Source organism: Sitophilus oryzae, unplaced genomic scaffold, assembly GCF_002938485.1.
Source record: "Sitophilus oryzae breed Bouriz unplaced genomic scaffold, Soryzae_2.0 scaffold_682_pilon_pilon, whole genome shotgun sequence".
In the NCBI taxonomy this organism is placed as follows: Eukaryota; Metazoa; Arthropoda; class Insecta; order Coleoptera; family Curculionidae; genus Sitophilus; species Sitophilus oryzae.
The window spans coordinates 894892-907660 of record NW_022147287.1 but is presented as its reverse complement, the minus strand read 5'-3'; the positions used below and the strand labels follow the sequence as shown (position 1 = coordinate 907660).

The 12769-nt window shown below is 33.4% G+C and overlaps 1 protein-coding gene across 8 annotated transcripts in view; it reads left to right on the top strand.

Moving 5' to 3' along the window:
• Nucleotides 1–12769, top strand: part of LOC115887898 (CLIP-associating protein 1-B) — a 96543-nt gene that overhangs the window by 74649 nt on the left and 9125 nt on the right. For 6 of the 8 annotated variants that reach the window (XM_030907425.1, XM_030907424.1, XM_030907423.1 and 3 more), the window contains 4 exons: nucleotides 1474–1640; nucleotides 3309–3440; nucleotides 6315–6377; nucleotides 10150–10785. In XM_030907425.1, coding sequence (XP_030763285.1) covers nucleotides 1474–1640; nucleotides 3309–3440; nucleotides 6315–6377; nucleotides 10150–10785 — 998 coding nt within the window. The remainder of the gene's footprint in view (nucleotides 1–1473; nucleotides 1641–3308; nucleotides 3441–6314; nucleotides 6378–10149; nucleotides 10786–12769) is intronic. The other 2 variants (XM_030907426.1, XM_030907428.1) reach the window with 2 other exon arrangements.

Below are 12769 nucleotides of genomic sequence, written 5' to 3'. Positions count from 1 at the left end.
ACTCTAGGATGGGGATCCTTGACAGTTCTGTTTGACGATTCATTTGACACATTTGAATTTGATTTGAAATTTTGTGGATTTGTCAGTCTTTACGGAGCTTATTTTATGTTATTTATTATTTATTCTACTACTGATAGTTGTATAAAGGTAGTAAATCTAGATGGAAATTGTGGCAGAACTTAAATTAACAGTGACACTATCGCGATTTATCGAAAAAGACTCTAAAATAGTTGGTTGTGTAGCGTGCGGTAGATCTCGGTAAAAATTGAGTGAACTAATGAAACAACTTTTCTCTAGTAACTAACCATATAATATACATACGTGTAGTAAACCGATCATTTATGAAATTCACTTAAATTAACTAAATTATATATTTTCTTGCATTTTAGCTTTTATTTATTACTTGTCAAAGATTAGATGTCAAAGAATTTAGATACGTTAATTTGACTTACCTGCTTCAGTAGCGTATCGGATGTTTGTGTTAATAAATACTTATTATAACTTATCTATTTTTATTAGAATTATATATTTTTATAACAATTTTAATAACTACCAACATTTATTCACAACGTAAAATAAAACAACAAATTATTGAGTCTACCCCACGTTCACCCTACATCATAGTTTTACATTTTTTAAATAAAATTAGAACGACACTGATAAACCGGAATTTAAGTCGGCCATATTTGAGGCCCATCGCGGTGTACCTAAGATTTTTGATATGCTCCTTCCTTAGTCTTCTTATTCAAATCGTTATATCGTATAGTGACACTTATTACAATCTCTAAATCCATAGATAAATGAAACAAGTTTAGATTGGAAAGTGCCCATAAGGACAATGTAAATACCATTTGGCGCTATTCTTGCAAAGGTGCCCCAAAGCTTTTGATAATTTCGGAGCGGTTCATCTTTTTCCTGAATTATATCGGCAAATATTGTTTATTCGAATTTATTATTATTTCCTTTTAATTTTATAAATAAAATACAGTGTGTTGCATACAAGAAACTTTATTTTATTTAAGGACATGTATGAAATACCTATAAAACATTGGAAACCGACGTTATGCCACGATCCACGATGGTTTTTGCAGTTCACAGCACAGCTTTTTAAGTTTTTAATGCCACTTTTTCACAATTATCACGGGTTTGAGTAAATAAAACTTAAATTAAAGTCACAAGATAGCAATAATTACTTTGAAAACGGACGAACACTTTTAAACACTTTTCGGATTTTTTTCAATGAGAGCGGTTTAGATTTTATAATTTTTGAAGATCCTGACTTTGACAAGAGAAAATTATTTCTGTTTTTATTTGCGGTTGTTCTTAGCAACCGCTATAGCAGCGCCAGATCGCGTACAACGGTCGCGATCCAAAATTTTGACAGGCATTCCAATCTAAATTTATTTCCTTATCTATGTCTGAATCTCTGTTTCGATTTCTTCAAGAAATAAGCGATTGTATGAAATTATTTAGGTTCAAGAGACACTTCCAGAGAAACCAGTCCCAGTAGAGGAACCGGGCTTTCCAGGTTTAGAAGAGGAACGGATAGGCCGCCTCTTAGTCCGGCATCCAGACCTGTACTGGCCCAGAAAATTTTGCAACAGAGCAGGGAAGCCGAAACTGCTTTGGCAGACGCATTTGTGAGTCATCTTAGAAATTGTTAAAATACTATTATTATGACCGTTAGTTATGGTATAGTAATTTGTAGATTTTTGTAAATAAAAATACACACACCGGAAAAGTCTAGGGATATTACAATTTTATCCAGCCATCGTCAGTAATTTTATTATTTGCATTTCTGATATAATAAAATTAAAATAAACAAATAGTTTACAGGACGTATTGGAAATAAAAATGCGAAATTTACCGAAATTTCCAAATTTATATTGATATTTATTGAATTCAGAAAAATACACAATTTTTTTTATTCTAAACTGTGAATTAAAAAAAAAAGATAAAACCATTTTTACTTAATAAAGGGTATGGCCTCCTCTACTGTTCATTACAGCCCTACATCGTCTCTCCATGCTCCTGATCAGGTTGTCAATCTCTTCTTGAGGTACAGCCTGCCACGCTGCATTCACGGCCCGAACCAGATCCCTACGAGTTTCACGAGGCATACCCATTCTCAAAATGCTTCTTTGGACCGCGTCCCATACGTGCTCGATGGGGTTGAGGTCAGGAGATTGTGCCGGCCAGGGTAAGATGTTTAATTGATGAGCATTGATAAACTCACTTACCACTCTGGCTGTATGAGGCCGTGCATTGTCATGCATGAGAATAAAGTTTCTCCCAAAATCATTGGCATATGGTAACACGACAGGCTCAAGAATTAAATCACGATATGTGATTCCTGTTAGAATCCTTTCAAGAAAAACGAGATCGGTTTTTTGGCCTAACTGGACTCCTCCCCAGACCATAACTGTTCCACCTTGATAAGGGTGCACTTCCTGAACATGATCCAACCGAATAAGATTTCCCGGTTCTCTCCATACCCTAAGCATTCTCGAATCCGGATGAATTCCAAAGCGTGAACCATCCGTGAAGAGAACATTGTCCCATTGTTCATTCGACCACTGAACATGATCTTGAGCCCACAAATATCGTACCTCTCGATTTCCTCTCTTTAAGGGTTGAGCTCTCCAGGGGCGTCTGCTTCTAAGTTGACCTCTCTTTATCTATTGCGAACAGTGTCAGGACTAACGGTTACATTATGTGTTTCCTGGAGAATTAAACTAAGAGTCGGTCGGCGTCGAGCATTTAATTGTAAAAAATGATCTTGCTGAGGGGTAGTAATGCGATGTCGCCCTGTGTGCCTTTCAGCAACATCACCACTTTCACGGTAGCGTGCAGTTAATCGCGATATTACACTTTGCGTTGTATTTAATGCTCTAGCTACGTCGATTTGGCGCATTCCAGCTTCGAGCATACCCATGGCCCTTAGCATAATATCGTCTCTGTTAAGATGTCTACGCTCTATAATGTCGTTTAATACTAAACAGAGTTATTTGAATGAATTCTGGCCAGTTATCATAAAAACATAGCCAGTACAGGTTAAATTCGAACGATTGATGCTAGGTGCTTTTTATACATTTGACAAAAAATGCACAAACACTTCTGCAAATATCCCAAATTTAGAAATAAGTAGTGTGACTACTTCGTTTCAATCGAAGTAGAAAGAATCGGCCTACAAATATGTGGTTGTTTATTCAAAACATTTATTTTTAACTTTAATAAAATGATATCCCTAGATTTTTCCGGTGTGTGTAGTATATTACAATACTGTTACATTAAATATAATATTACAGAACGATTCAGGCGAAACTCTCTATAGAAGTCCAAGGAAAAGCATGAGATCACTGGATAATCATTCTGATGAATCAGAAACCTCAAGTGTCTGCTCAGAGAGGTCATATGATTCGTTTAAGAGACCCTCAGACGTAAGTGTTTTGAACTATTTCTTGGCATGGTTATTTTTCTGTTTTTTAGTCAAATTTTATGTGTATCTACGCGAATCGTGATATATGTTATACAGAATTTCAAAATTTATTAGCTAAGCAGCACTAAATTATAATAAATGTTAAATATAAATAAGTTCTGGTATTTGCAATATTTTAATGAAAAAAGGTGACTGGTTTTGGAGAATAGTCTCTTATTAAAAGACTATTATGTAACAAGAGAGCATATTAAATAATAAATCGTGATACTAAGTCATGGATTTGTCATTTGAGTCATTTTTCTTTGCAAATCTGATATTTATCATTTTGGACAAATATGAAATTAAATATGTGTTTTGTTTAGTTATAACTGCGGGTTTCATTGCAATACAATGCTAAAACCACTAAATAGTCGGAATCGGCAACTTCTCTGGTCTCTGCTCAATTATTTCGAACAGGAAACAGATCGTGTTGAGCACCTTTTGCCTTTAAACTGCGTTAGAGAGGTGAACATCGATATTAGAGAGATATGGCAAAGTCCAATACTGCCGCAATTCCGCTATTAGCGCTGACGTTATTTTGACATTTGCGTTTGTCGAACTTCGAGTTATGGCAACACAAAATAGCGTTCATTAATTTTGACGATTATGCCAACATTTTTAAAAATTTAGCCTTGACCTAGTTTTCTGATTTTGTCAATCAAAATACCATCTGTATTCATAATTTTTCTTTATTTTTATAAAAAGATATAGTTATGAAATTCAGGGTGGTCCGAACTGTATTCCGGAAACTTTGGCAGCATATTCTGCAGGTAAAAATAAGTAAAAAAGTTGTGTAAATGTATGTCCTAAAATGATTAGTTTCGGAGATACAGGGTGTAGAAGTTTCATTTTTATTTCTATTTTTTCCAAATAATTTCAGAAGTAACGTCATTATTTTTATAAAAATTGGTGTCTGCGAGTTTTTTGACATGAGAAATTTGATTTTGATGTCAATATGACTCCTACTTGTAGAGGGCGCCACCTGCATATTTTTTAACTGGTTTGAAGAGTAATAACTTTTCGTCCGTACCTGTATAAAACTACTGATTAAAAAAATATACATTTACGACGTTTTTTACGTAAATAAGGTCTCTTGGTAAAAATCGCTACGAGTAATGGTTCTCGAGATATTTGGAATCGAAGTTATCAATACCTGTCATCATTGACATAAAATAAACATACGTTGAGACCTTTGAATAAGAAGACTAAGGAAGGAGCATAATGCTATCCATGTATTTATGCATGGTGGGCGGAAAAGCCACCATAAAAGCTCTCTAGGGTGGGGATCCTTGACAGTTCTGTTTGACGATTCATTTGACACATTTGAATTTGATTTGAAATTTTGTGGATTTGTCAGTCTTTACGGAGCTTATTTTATGTTATTTATTATTTATTCTACTACTGATAGTTGTATAAAGGTAGTAAATCTAGATGGAAATTGTGGCAGAACTTAAATTAACAGTGACACTATCACGATTTATCGAAAAAGACTCTAAAATAGTTGGTTGTGTAGCGTGCGGTAGATCTCGGCAAAAATTGAGTGAAATAATGGAACAACTTTTCGCTAGTAAGCGACTATATAATATACATACGTGTAGTAAACCGATCATTTATGAAATTCACTTAAATTAACTAAATTATATATTTTTCTTGCATTTTAGCTTTTATTTATTACTTGTCAAAGATTAGATGTCAAAAGAATTTAGATACGTTAATTTGACTTACCTGCTTCAGTAGCGTATCGGATGTTTGTGTTAATAAATACTTATTATAACTTATCTATTTTTATTAGAATTATATATTTTTATAACAATTTTAATAACTACCAACATTTATTCACAACGTAAAATAAAACAAAAAATTATTGAGTCTATCCCACGTCTAACCTACATCATAGTTTTATATTTTTTAAATAAAATTAGAACGAGACTGATAAACCGGAATTTAAGTCGGCCATATTTGAGGCCCATCGCGGTGTACCTAAGATTTTTGATATGCTCCTTCCTTAGTCTTCTTATTCAAAGGTTGAGACTAAATAGTTATTGGACTGAAATCATAAATTTGAAATGTTTTTGTGCCAAAAGTTCAACAGAAACTGTTTTATTGTCATTTTTTTTGAAGAAAAATTTATGATAAGTTTAAAAAAATAAAAAGTTCCCAAATTTTTCATTTCAGTCAACATACTTATTTTTAGTCAATAATGACATGTATTGACTATTTCCATTCTAAATATCTTGAGAACGGTTGCTCTTAGCGATTTTTACCAAGACACATTTGTTACGTAGAAAATCACGGAAATGTATATTTTTCACTCAGTAGTTTTATACAGGTACGGACAAAAAGTTATTAATCTTCAAAACAGTTTAAACACATGTAGGTGGCGCCCCGTACAAATAGGGAGCGCATTGACATCAAAATCAAATTTCTCACGTCAAAGAACTCCCAGACACCAATTTTCATCCAAATATTGACGTTACATCAGAAATTATTTCGAAAAAATCGAAATAAAAATGAAACTTCTACACCCTGTATCTCCGAAACTAAACATTTTAGAACATACATTTATTTATAAATTTTTTTACTCATTATTATCAGTAAATTATGCTGCCGAGGTTTCCGGAATACAGTTCGGACCACCCTGTATAATCAATGCAATATCAGGAATTTTAATTAGTGTCTCTCTGATTTAAAATCTGATGCGGATATTTCTCCAGAACTTTTTACCATTATAGGATCGTAAATATTAGAACTTATATTCGTGTTTTTCATTTGAACATCATAAACTCATATTGGGTGTTTTCTCATTTAAAATTAAATGATCCATTTTTCATCTCAGTCGTACTCTTGGAGCGGGTCTCAGCAGAGGTTGGCTAGCAGGGATCTGTGGGAACCCTGCAGAGTAAGTAACCAAGTCATATCATCGAGCTTACGCTAGCTAGCACATTCACACGCTTTGCTAATTCACGCGCTTCATAATCGAAACTAGTGATTGCACTGTTCATTTGGTTTTAACTTGTTATTATTGTTGTAAATTTAAACGGATATATCTACTTGCCTGATTGATCTAATTTGTATATGTATGCTTTTAGAGTTAATGTCTTGGCTTTTTTAATGGTGTTGCTATTTTTTTTTGTACGTAAATTCATAATGCTTTTATTATTTAGAATAGCATGCCTGTAGTACTGCTTTTATAGATTTCTTAGATATTTGTATAATTCTTTCGTAGCTTGTCACTTCGTGAGTACAAATGAAGACTTGAAGTAAATAATGTTTTAAGTGCCAAAATCATTATTTCGAGGTAAACAACATTTTTTGTTATACAGGGTGTCCCAATATTTCGTAGACATAGAACCACTACTAATTTTTGGAATCAAAATAAGTTCATTGGACACAATTTACCTCTATACAAAAGCGCTTTGTTTGTCCGCTAGATGGCATCAACGTTTAAAAAAATAAATACATTTTTTTGATATTTTAAGAAAAGTTATTCCGATTGGAATGATGCGCATACATTTTGAGGAAAAAAATATTCTTCCAAAGCTGACTTCCAAGAAATGTTTTTTGACACTTTATTTATGTAAATTTTTTTATTTATTTACTTCAGGTCTCCAAAATAATATATCTCCTATATAAGGTCTCTCCAAAATATAATATAATAATCTATTATAATATAATAGATTATTATATCTATATAATTTGACATTTTTAAAATAAGTTTGGCATTTTTCTGAAATTTGATAAATTATTCAAATCTTATTCTGACTGAAAGTAGCTACACTGATATATTATGTATAACATGAACTATACAAGGGTGAGTGAATATAAAAAATAAGTGCTCATATTTATATACAGTGGTGGCCAAAAGACTTTTTACTTTTTAAAATATCACAGAAAATATTGCTATGCTTAAACTCTCAGGAATATAAATGAACAGCTTATCAGCAAATAAAAGTATTCCAAAAGTTACACAGCGAAAAAAATCTGTTTAGCAGTTTTTGTAGGAGAACAATAGATTTCTTGTGGCCAAAAGTATGGAAACCATATATAAATACATTAAAATTATTTAGTTTAAGCTGATAAACGGTACGATTTGCTTCAGATAAATATAAACATCATGCCCAAGTCTAAATATTTCTCTACGGATTTAAAAAATAAAATAGTTGAATTATACAAGAGCGGTTATAAACAAATTCAAATAAGTAAAAATTTAAACATTTAAAAGGCACCGTTTCGAAAATAATTCGTAAATTTAATAAAACAGGGAACGTTTCAACAGCTTTTAAGTCAGGAAGACCAAGAAAGTAGTGCAACAGGACAATGAAAGTAATGAAGAGAATATCAAGGGGAGATCCAAGAAAAACATCCACAGACATATTTCGAGAAATGGGTGAAAGGGGAATATCGGTGTCTGCACGCACGGTGAGAAGAAGGTTGGATGACATGGGACTTTTTGGAAGAGTTGCGGTGAAGAAACCACTAATATCAAAGAAAAATAGGATGGCCCACTTTAAATTTGCTCAAGATCATCTCACCTGGTCTTATCAGAAATGGAATACTGTACTGTTTAGCGACGAAAGCAAGTTTCAACTGTTTGGTAGTGACGGGAGACCTTATGTCCGAAGACCAAAAGGTACACGGTACAGCCATAAGTACCAGATGCCCACAGTAAAACATGGGGGTGGGAGTATAATGGTATGGGGGTGTTTTTCTCGCTCAGGTGTTGGTCCTCTTGTTAAAATTGAAGGGATAATGGACCGTTTTTTGTACAAAGACATATTGGAGAATAATATGCTGCCTCATGCTAATGAAGAAATGCCACTCAGATGGTTGTTCCAGCAAGACAATGATCCAAAGCACAAATCTCGGTTTGTTCAAAATTGGTTAAATGAATATAATGTTCCACTAATGGATTGGCCCTCACAGTCTCGGGATCTTAACCCCATAGAAAATTTATGGGACCATTTGGATAGCAAAATTCGAAGCCATTCTATTTCAAATAAAAATGAATTATGGGAAGTGCTAAAAACTGAATGGGCGACCATTTCCAGTAAAGATTGTACGAGATTGATCGATTCGATGCCACGAAGATGTAGAGAAGTATGAATTCAAAGGGATATTCCACTAAATATTAGTAATTTTTATATTATCTTGAATTTTAATAAACATTCTTCTTAAGTTTCCATACTTTTGACCAAGAAAATATTCATAATTTTTTATATATTTTTTGATAGCTGTAATTTTTTATTTAAATGTATTAGGTTTTGTAGGAAATTATTTGTAGGTCACGATTATAAAAGTCGTTTTATTTCATATTTTAATTTCTCAGCATAAATGACAAATTAAAAAAGTTTCCATACTTTTGGCCACCACTGTATATTATATTGAACATTTTTAAAAAATTGTTTTATTTTTCGGAAAAATTTGAGAGCCACCCGATTTTTTGTGCATTTCGTTTATTTAAAATTAATCTACTACTCCCTAAAAATATGTGCAGTTATTTAAGACCCATCCTGTATATTTAAGAGGATTTTATGCATTAGCTTGCACTCAGTTTTTCAATAGTATTACACTTACTTTTAATAATTTTTGTTCTTTATCTTTGCCCATTTCTAATAATAATTTAGAGTAAGCTAGTTTAATAAAAAATAAATGTATAATATATCTATTATTTTAATGTATGCTTTGAATAAAAATATTAAGGAAGGAGCATATCAAAAATTTTATATCGACCGCGACGGGGTCCTAATGGCCGACTTAAATTCCGATTTATCAATGCCGTTCTAATTTTATCCAAAACGCGTAAAAATATGATGTAGGGTAGACGTGGAGTTGACTCAATAATTTGTTGTTTTATTTTACTTTGTGAATAAATGTTGGTAGTTATTAACATTGTTATAAAAATATATAATTCTAATAAAAATAGGTAAGTTATAATAATTATTTATTAACAAAAACATTCGATACGCTACTGAAGCAGGTAAATCAAATTGGCGTATCTAAAATCTTTGACAAGTAGTAAATAAAAGCAAAAATGCAAGAATAAATATATATTTAGTTAATTTTAAATGAACTACACGCATGTATATTATACAGTCTACAGTATACAATTAATCAAAACTATAATTTAAGGTTATTATTTCATTGCCTTTCAGTGTGCAATAACTTTGACCGCGAATAACTTTTAAAGGAATGTTTTTATGGAAAAAACCAAAGAGACCTTTTTTGTAGAGCGTAAAATTTTATGATATTATTTAGAATATGTCTTTGTCGAAGAGGTTACTTTGCTTTGGAGATAAAAAATTCAACGCAAAAGGTCAGAAAATCCCATGTTATTTAAATGGGAAAAGTATCATGATTCCGGTACGGTTTAAATTAAAAATTAAGAGCTTGTTTACGTTGGATACTTTTTTTAGAGCAAAAACTAAAATTTCAGAGGGCGGCAGCAAAAAAATCAATTTAGAAAATAACGGACACCCTAATGAATACACGGATAGCATTATACTCCTTCCTTAATCTTTTTATTCCAAGGCTGTATGTAATTAATCTACATTGCAAGTGTGAGCTCAACTAAATTTTCAAATGTTATAATAGGTTAAAGGAATTATCAGAAAACGATTATAACTTTAGTACTACAACGGTTCTAATCTAATTTGCAAACTCTTCCCGCTTAGGACATTAACGAAATCATAGCCTTGTGCGCGAGCACGAACTGGCAAGAGCGCAGAGACGGCCTCCTATCCCTCCAGTATTACCTCAGCCAAGAAATAAAGCTCACCTCCGGCGAACTGAAACACCTCACCGAGATCTTCACGAAAATGTTCATGGACTCGCACACGAAAGGCTGGGGCGTCTTCCTGGACACCCTCCACGAGGTCATCAAGCTCCACAAAGAAGACCTCGACTACTGGGTCTACGTCCTTCTTCAGCGAGTGTTTCTAAAAATCGGCGGCGAAACGCTTAACTCTATCCAGAGCAAACTGATATACACTCTCGACCTGGTGCGGCACAGTTTCCCGGTCCATTTGCTCATCGCCAACGTGTACCGGTTCCTGTTGGACGCCACGCAAACGCCCAACACGAAGTCGAAGACTGTGGTGTTGAACTTTCTGAGCACGTTGTGCGCGCAGCAGGACGCGGACAAGGCGATATCGACGGCGCCGAACGCGCTGCAGGCCTTGCAGAAGCTGATCGCGTTCTCGCAGGACGCCAAGTCGATGGAGATTAGGCAGGTGGCGCGGGCGTGTATCGTCGCATTGTGGAACTGTAACACGTCGGCGGTTACGCTCATGCTCACTGAACTTCCTAAGGTAAGAGAATTGTAAAGGTAAAAAGAAGAATAACGTATAAATAGAACAGACACGAAATAGCTTTCAATTTGCAAACTCTTTAACCATTCGTTCGAGAGATATGGCACAGAATATCTAGCTACGCAACAGAAAAATACTCGAAATGAAAGAGCTAAAATTGCACAAATAAAATACTAGATGGCGCGACAATATCATAATCAGAATATAATTGGACATTTTCAATTTTCGGTTTTAGATCGACGGCACGTCGACAGCCTTGAAGCTCGGCTAAAGATGCACAGTTGCCAGATTCAAAAAGACTTTAATTGGCATCCCATTCTTTTTCTGGTGTATAATAATTTCTTTCTATTCTTCGTTTCTTGTCAGATACCCTTACATTAATTATTCGTTTGGCTTTTAAAATAGTTTTAAGTTTAAGTATATTATTAGAAAACATATGCTCACAAAATACATTCTTAATATATGTAATACACTACTTTATTATGTTAACTAAGAAAGTAACTTTAATTACCTTTAAAATTAATAATAGACAGGGCGATTGATAGTGATATTTATTAATGCTGAAACGTTAGTAATGAAATATACGTTTAATAATAATGGAAATAATTTATTAAAATGCAGTATAAAAAACGTTAATTGACTAAAAAAATACTATAAGAACAAATTTCTTCTGTTGCCACGTTCTTTATATAGACCTAGGTAGATTTTAAAAAGTGACACAGGTACAATTAATAATATATTAGTTCGGCATAAAAGTTGTCACGACATCGTACAATAAATTAAAATTATTAATTAAACAAATCTTTATAACGAAACGCAAGTATACCAAATTTTGGCCCAATCGAACTCCAGGGAATGATATCATAATATTGTACTATATTATGGTACCACTCGATATGCTTCATAATATTGCAATGTCACCGAAGATCCATAGTATACCAAATTTAAGCAAAATCATCATATGATACTATATCGTCGCATATCGTCATATGATACTATAGGTAGGTACCACTTTATATGCATCATAGTACCATCGTATTACAATGTCATCGAAGATACGTAGTATACCAAGTTTAAGCCCAATCGAACCCCAGGAAATGGTATCGTAATATGGTAATACATTATGGTACCTCTTGATATGCTTCATGGTACCATAATATTGCAATGTCATCAAAAATACGCAAGTATAATCAATCATAATATGGTACTATAGAAGGTACCACTTTATATGCATCAAAGTACCATCATATTAGAGTGTCACCGAACATACGTATCATACAAAGTTTAAGCCCAATCGAACGCCAGGAAATGGTATCGTAATATGGAACTACATTATGGTACCCCTTGATATGCTTCATGGTACCATAATATTGCAATGTCATAAAAAATACGCAGGTATAATCAAATATGAGCCCAATCGAACGTCAGGAAGTGGTATCATAATATGGTACTATAGAAGGTACCACTTTGTATGCATCATAGTACCATCATATTACAATGTCACCGAAGATACTTACTATACCAAGTATAAGTCCGATCGAGGAAATTTAATTACAATCAAACGTCACAAAGTGATTATAATTCAGCTCTAAGATTTAACTCCTACTAACCTGAAACGTTTGAAAAAAGAGCTCTGATCTATTTTAATATGTTTAAATGGTGTAGCAAATTTGAAGGTAGGCTTTATAAGGAAGTATTACAATATGAATTGCACAATGGCAACACTGCATAAAATTCGTTTAAATTTCGTTTGTAGAAAACTGTTTTCCTTTAAATTAATCGCCCTCTATTATGTAGTAGCGAAACTACCGCATCAAAATATCTGATTTGGAGACAGGCTTTTAAAACCTGTCTCCTTTTGATACCTACGATTTTATACGTGTAACGAGGCTTCTGTTGCGTAGCTAGATATTCTGTGGATATGGCAAGGATGTGCGGTATTAAAGGTAAAGATGTACGATTTTAATCGAAGATCGATCTTTTT